Source organism: Aplysia californica, unplaced genomic scaffold, assembly GCF_000002075.1.
Source record: "Aplysia californica isolate F4 #8 unplaced genomic scaffold, AplCal3.0 scaffold00419, whole genome shotgun sequence".
Lineage (NCBI taxonomy): Eukaryota > Metazoa > Mollusca > Gastropoda > Aplysiida > Aplysiidae > Aplysia > Aplysia californica.
The window spans coordinates 180,541-187,804 of record NW_004797689.1 but is presented as its reverse complement, the minus strand read 5'-3'; the positions used below and the strand labels follow the sequence as shown (position 1 = coordinate 187,804).

Below are 7,264 nucleotides of genomic sequence, written 5' to 3'. Positions count from 1 at the left end.
AAAAGGGGGGGGGGAGAGATAAAGAAGCAAACTTCAGCACTCAAAATAGCAACAACAAAAAATCTTCCTTCATTCATAAGGATTTATTTATCTAACATGAGCAAGAACTCACCATGTCCCTGGCTTCATCATGCTCATCCTTCACAATGAAGATCATGTCAAACCTTGAGAGAATGGTTGGCATGAAGTCAATATTTTCTCCACCCTTTGTGTCATCCCAGCGACCAAACACAGAATTGGCAGCTGCCAGCACAGAACAACGGGAGTTCAGAGTAGTCGTGATGCCCGCCTAGAACACAAAAATATGTTCAAAAACAATTTACAAAATGCCTTTAGTAGATTGTCAGTTCAAACAAAAACAAGATAAAAGCTACTATTTTTGCTTCAACCAGAGTTATAATGGAAAGTAACACAACCCCCCCCCCCCAGGAAAGGGTGTGTGTGAATAATACTACAAAAGCTCTTTAAACTACATATTTAAAAATAGAGCCCGACAAGAAGTGTCCTGCATAAGAATCAATAAATGGACATGCTTTTCAATCATATTCTTGTCTTGGCAAAAACTTTTCTTCATAACAGATGTATTAAGCTAAAATTTCAGAATAAATATAACCTAAATTCAGAACTTCCTTGAAAAAATAATAGATATATAATGTATAAAATGTTTAGCTAACCTTTGCAATAGAAATAGTCTGCTGTTCCATAGCTTCATGAATGGCCACCCGATCATCCTCTCTCATCTTGTCAAACTCGTCAATGCAAACAACACCACCATCTGCCAGAACCATAGCGCCACCTTCCATAACAAAGCCTCGCTGTAAACAATACATGAAAAACAATTATTTTGTTTGCCTACAAAACATAAGCTAATAGAAACAAAAGTATCACCCAAAGCATCTTACGATAATTAAGGTCACAAAAATCTAGGAAAATTACAGGAATGAAGCAAAATAGACCACATAAGAACATGATAAGCCAGATACAGAATATCAAACAGTCCTGATAATTTTAAAATGTAACATTCACATACTTTAGAGATATTTTCTCTTTCACCACTGGTTTTAAGAAATTACTGGATTTGATCTGGCAAGGGATAAGTTAAGGTTGAGAAACATGAACACAATTGAGAAATTCCCGGTTTCGAATCAGGGTAGCGGCGGAAAAATTTTCGTCTCTAAAACTGTCCACTCTCACCTTCTTTCCTGCTCTCTAGCAATGTTCTGTTCTATGCTTTTGTCTCCACTTTCTACCCCCTCCTTTGGGCTCCTCACTCTTTCTGCAGCCTTTCTACTGCTACTCCTTGGCTCCTTCTTACAGCTGTCTTTCAGCCACTCCCCTGATCTTCTGGTAGGAGATCTACACCTAGCCTCCTCAGACAAAGCGAAAAATCTTGGAGGTCGCGTGTGCAAGCAGTGCACGTTAAAGATCCCTTCGTGGTCTAAAATTAATGAGTAGGCTTCGGTCGCCACTTGGGGCAAAATTCAACATTTCCTGCCAACTGAAAATGTTTAATGTATCCCGTGCGCTCACATGACAGTATGCAGCTGCGAGCGCCGTAAAACACTTACTTAAAAAAACAAACAAACAACAAAGCTACTGAACAGAGGGAAATAAGCCTCACTACAAAAGAAATTTAGAGGAAGGATCTCTTTGTTTTGGTAAGCATTTTACAATACTTGCAACATAATTAGGCCCACATAAGTACCAAAGATTTAAGATGCTACAAGAGAATGGGGGAAGAGAAGATAAGGACGATAAATAATTGAAAGAAAGAACCAACCACAGACGAGCACCCATCAACCACTCACCGAAGAGGGGTCTCTGATCACAGACGCTGTCAGACCAGCTGCACTGCTGCCTTTGCCTGAAGTGTACACCTGCAAATTATAACGGAAGATAAGTATTGTATGCCTGCTTTCAGTTTAAATAGAGAAAAGCAGTTCAACACACTAACAGTCATTTAGTGCTGGGTGAGAGAGGGAAAGTAAAGAAGTACCTTTCAATGGCATCCTCTAAGCAACCACATGACATGTAAAATGGCCTCTCAAGCTATGGAAAAAAATCCAATAGTGTGTAATAGAAAGTTACAAGACAGTTGATAAATGAATTACAAAAGCATGAACAGGGTAGAACAACATTAACAAAGAGGACACATTATGCTAAGATCATAAGTCCCATTTTTACAAAACATAATAACTAAATTTCACAAGGGAATAAAAAACAATGCACTTTGAAAAACAAGAGCACTTAACCATCCACAGTATCCAAGAGGGCAAACACTAAAACAATCAAGTGCCAGATCTGCGACAGACAGCAGTGATCATGGTTCACGATTCATTCTTTGCCTGGATGTTCTAACCCCCCCCCCCCCGTATATTATCCTGGTCTTTCACCATTACCCGTCTGTAGAGCTTTTCTGAGAAATAAATTGCAGTAACATTTGTCTTCTATTTTACCAGTGAGAGCTAGATGTACAAGGCCCCTATGTTTTATTTTAAGAATGTCTTCAGAAGCAAAGTACATACCCCAATAGGCGAGCATCTTTCCACAAACTTCAGCAGTTGTGATTTGGCAGTACCAGGATCTCCAAGCATGAGCAGATTTATGTCTCCTCTTCGAGTAAGACCATCCGGGAGACTGAGGACACAATCAAAGTATACTTTTTACATATGAGCACAACCACAATATGTAATGGATAAGATAGTCAAAAATACTTAACTACCCCCTCCCCCCCTCAACAGATACAAATATATATGCCGTAGTGGATAGTCAGCATCTTTAAAATAAAGGTGTGTGCGTGTGAAACAGGTCCAACTCTTAACACATACTGAAAATGAGGATTTTCTTACCGTTTCCTTGATCCCCCAAACAAGAGGCAAGTAATAGCCTTCTTCATGTCAAGGCTGCCGTAAATAGAAGGGGCAACACTCTTGGCCAAAGTCTCATAGAGATTTGGTGAGGCAGCAAGACGGCGAAAGTCATCTTCTTCAGTGGGTGTCAACGGGTTGCTTGCAGAACGTCCAGTGCCTTCTGTGTTCACTTTCACGCCGACAATTCGGAAATATGGTTGCCGAATGCCTACATTGACCTTGTCTCTGGTATTTCTCTGTGTAAATTAGAAACAAAACCACTCAAAACCATTATAGCTTTTGAAATCAGATCATACAGAATCCCCAACCAAGCCACAAAGATCATAACAGTAGAAATTATCAAAATGGACATGTAATATGTTATAATAATCTCAAGTCTCAGAAATTCACATCACAGGCCATCCCTCAGAACATGAAACACTAAAGTAAAAGAGATGGACATCAGACATTTCAAGATAATTACAGCATGTTATGAGCAATTTGGTTAATCTGTTTAAAGAACCCACAGGGATACTTCTTGTTGATTTTAATGCAAGGAGAGATTATTGAGTAGATGACTCGTTCCTTTAAAAGGATGAGATCTTGTCTTTTTTTAGTTTTAGTAGAGGTTTTACGGCGCTCGCAACTGCATAAGGTCATATAAGCGCCAGAAGATTAGAGGTGTTACAAGAGAGTAACAAACACAAAAAAGAAGAAGTGGAGATAAGGACGATAGATGTTTGATAGGAAAGAAGAAGCAAACCACACCAGAGCACCCGCCAACCACCCACAGATATTGTCTAATCAGATGGTCTTAAATTGGTAACATACTGACAACAAATGAAAAAGTGAAATGGTAACCCCCGACAGACTGGTGACACAAAACAACAACAACAAAAACAAAATTATTTTGAAAAACACTACCCCCCCCCCCCCCAAAAAAAAACAACCACACACCAAAACTCAAAAATTTCTTTAACAGGCTCCTAACCCACAAACCTTTGATGGTTTTGCAGTCTTTTTGATGGAATAAATACCCATGATGGTGACCCTGTTGCCCGGAACAACTCTGTCACACAAATATCTGAGGACCAATGAAAAGAGAATTTCAGGTTCACACCATTATAGAACCACAAAGCTTATATGCATCAATTCCATACACTTCACAAATAACAACCATATATATTCATCAACAATAAGATTTCACCCCCCCCCCCCCAATCTGACAGCAGTGAAAAACAAAAAAATGAGTAAAAAAGAATGCTTTACTGAGAAGTCTGAATGTTTCTTTGAGCAGATAACGGCATAAAACAATATTGATAAAGACAGTGACTTAATATCTTTGATGACCTATTAATTGAAACACGAACAGTAAGCTTATCTATCTGTCAAACTTCGTAAGCAAAGAAAAAGCAACAGTGCTGTCAACAGAATCAACAGAAGGAAAATGATGATGTTAGCTGATAATCGATCTGGCAAAGCCTGTGACCATTGAAAAGTTTAATCAGGCCACAAATATTTTCGAAACACTTAATTTGCATCTCCTTTGCAAAGAATATAATAATCATTTACCTGTCACAATACAATTGTAAATGTCTTGGCAGTTCTCCATTGGGAACGTCTTCTGGGGCTTCCTGCAGTTTAAGGGTCTGGAAGTCAACACATCTGCACTTGTCTGGAATGATGAAGAATGGGTCCACAGGGCACTTTGGTCTCCCAGCTTGCTCCCTGATAAAAGTTCAAATCTTTAATAAATAATCAAATAAAAGACGGACATCATTTTTAAAAACATGCAATCTAGTAGATAAGTCTCCCTCCCAGTTGATAAAGCAGTCTCTCATTCTTCCCAATTTTACTCTCATCAGGGTTGGTGACTTTTTTTATTTTAAAAAAAATGTCGACATAGTTTGGGATTTTTGGTTGTATGTTCTTTTAGTGCAAAATGCATTGTCTTTATTTTAACTTATGATTAATTTAAGCAACCGCAAAAGAAAGCCTTAATCTGCTATATATCAGTGAATTATGGCTACAGACAAAAAATGAAGAAAATGTCAGTCTAAAAGTAAAGGAGGGTGTGTGTGTAATTATGCATAGATAAACTTGCATTTTATTACAGTGTGTGTGTGCGTGCGCGCGCGCTTGTGTTTGTCTAAAAAGAAAGTAAATTGTATATAATACTGTATTATTTTACAGTGACAGGGGGAAAGCAGACTTTTAAGCATGATTATATTAGTCTACTAAACCTAATACCTGTTTTATAAAACCAAGGAAAGGAATTCTGAATGTTTAAAGATGTAAAAACAAAAAATATTTTTTAAAGTGATTTAATTTTTTTTTAAATCAACAGATTTAAATCGACCCGAATTAAATCAACCCAACCCTGATTTCAATTATGAAAATAAAGTCAATTGAATACTGTATTATTTTACAGTGACAGGGGGGAAAGCAGACTTTTAAGCATGATTATATTAGTCTACTAAACCTTATATCTGTTTAATAAAACCAAGGAAAGGAATTCTGAATGTTCAAATATGTAAAAACTGAATACATTTTTAAAAAAGTGATTTAAATCACTGATTTTTTTTTAAAAAATCAACAGATTTAAATCGACCCGATTTAAATCAACCCAGCTCTGATTTCAATTATGGAAAAAAAAGTAAATTGAATACTGTATTATTTTACAGTGAAAGGAGGGAAAGCAGACTTTTAAAACATGATTATATTCGTCTACTTAACCTTATATCTGTTTTAAGAAACCAAGGAAAGGAATTCTGAATGTTGAAATATGTAAAAACTGAATAAAAATAAATTTAAAAAAAAAAAGTGATTTAAATCACTGATTTTTATTTTAAAAATCAAGTTGATTTAAAGTTAAAAAATCAACTGATTTAAATCAACCTAACCCTGACTCTCATCAGTCACAGACCCAAATCTGTTGTTTCTTACCATGGGCTTTCTATCAAGTCTAAATGTCTTTTCATGAACTAATATTGGCACATCTAATTGGCCAACAAAATGAGCAAATAAATTACAATGACAGGAAAAGAGAGAAAGCTTTTACTTTTATGCGAACAAAATAGTTTTGATATAAAAGACAATTTGACTCACGTATTGCATTTCCTTGGCAAAGCATATCCTTCAAGACCAGGCTTCACTTGGATATTGTTCAACACATTTGCACAGCTGCGACACTGAATTGCCAGTTTTACTGCCTTTGATTTGATGGCCGAAGCAGCAATAACTATGCCAGGGATTTTCACCAGGCGGGACATCTGATCTGACTGAAATTTTAAAAAATAAATATTTTTGCTGCTAAAAATAGTAAAGAACCTGGACAATAAAGAACGAGAGACCTAAAGAGAAAAGTAAAGGGAGATACAACAACAAAAAAAGCAAATTTAACAGTTGTGACTATTTCAAAGATAAGAATCACGGTGACAGACATTTAAATGGTCATCAGATGAGAAAGCCTCTCTATATTTTCATAAAATGGTCATTACTGTAGGGCCTGTGAGAGAACATTGGGCCATAGGGCTAAGTTGTGCCTGACTAGCTTTTTGTAAAAACGAACTTCACACAGGAATAAGCTTTCAGACCCCTCTATGGAAAGTGAGTGACTGATTATTTTTTCTTCTTCAGGGAATAAAATGCACACATATTCAGAAATCCACCCAAGTGGATTTAATTACAAAATTCTGACGAATAACAAAGTTGAAAATTAAAACAAGAGGTACAAACCTTCAGTTCACGGATGCCACAAGCATTGGATGCAGATGTAAGCATCACCTGAATATCCTCCACTTCTTCTTCACCCTCAGGTCTAGGTCTTGTGATTTCATCTGCAACTTCTTTAGCAGCATCTTCAAACTACCGGTCAAAAAATAAAAATAAAGAGGGAAAAGCTCAATAACTTTTTAAAAGTACCTTTTAGTCTATGTTTTTAACAAGGCCGAAAACGATAAATGTCACTGAGAAGAAGTGGTCAGAGACTGGATTTATGCAAATCGAGTCACTTTTGTCACCAATTAACTTAACGAACTAACCAGTGGCAATCAAGATCTTTCCTTCTTAGACTAGAGAAAGATTATCTCTAGAATCAACAAGATCAATGACATTCTGCAACTTTTCAGTGACATGCTTATTGCCACAAGACCAACTATATTCTCACCCCTGGTAAAATTTAAGATTAGCAGACCACCTGGCACCTGCATATTATCAGCTGTGAAAAAAAAAAAAGACCGATTCGTTCAAATACACAAGCCTGTGTCATCTCGATTGTTTACCAAGAAAAAGTTGTGTTGCTGTGTAGAGCTGAGCATACGGCAACTTTTGATTCCATTGACCAGCGCACAATTCATTACGTATATCTACGTCAAGACTAGCTTATTGTAATAATAATCAGTTGTGCGCGCGCG

General features: G+C 36.9%; 1 protein-coding gene across 1 annotated transcript in view; it reads right to left on the bottom strand.

Moving 5' to 3' along the window:
• LOC101857811 (DNA replication licensing factor mcm5-A) overlaps positions 1 to 7,264 on the bottom strand; it is a 17,356-nt gene that overhangs the window by 8,393 nt on the left and 1,699 nt on the right. Inside the window, exons 3-11 of the mRNA XM_005104405.3 lie at positions 6,588 to 6,716; positions 5,958 to 6,130; positions 4,422 to 4,577; positions 3,849 to 3,933; positions 2,850 to 3,106; positions 2,526 to 2,637; positions 1,809 to 1,877; positions 675 to 815; positions 113 to 289 (exon numbers count right to left, since the gene is read on the bottom strand). Coding sequence (XP_005104462.1) covers positions 113 to 289; positions 675 to 815; positions 1,809 to 1,877; positions 2,526 to 2,637; positions 2,850 to 3,106; positions 3,849 to 3,933; positions 4,422 to 4,577; positions 5,958 to 6,130; positions 6,588 to 6,716 — 1,299 coding nt within the window. The remainder of the gene's footprint in view (positions 1 to 112; positions 290 to 674; positions 816 to 1,808; positions 1,878 to 2,525; positions 2,638 to 2,849; positions 3,107 to 3,848; positions 3,934 to 4,421; positions 4,578 to 5,957; positions 6,131 to 6,587; positions 6,717 to 7,264) is intronic.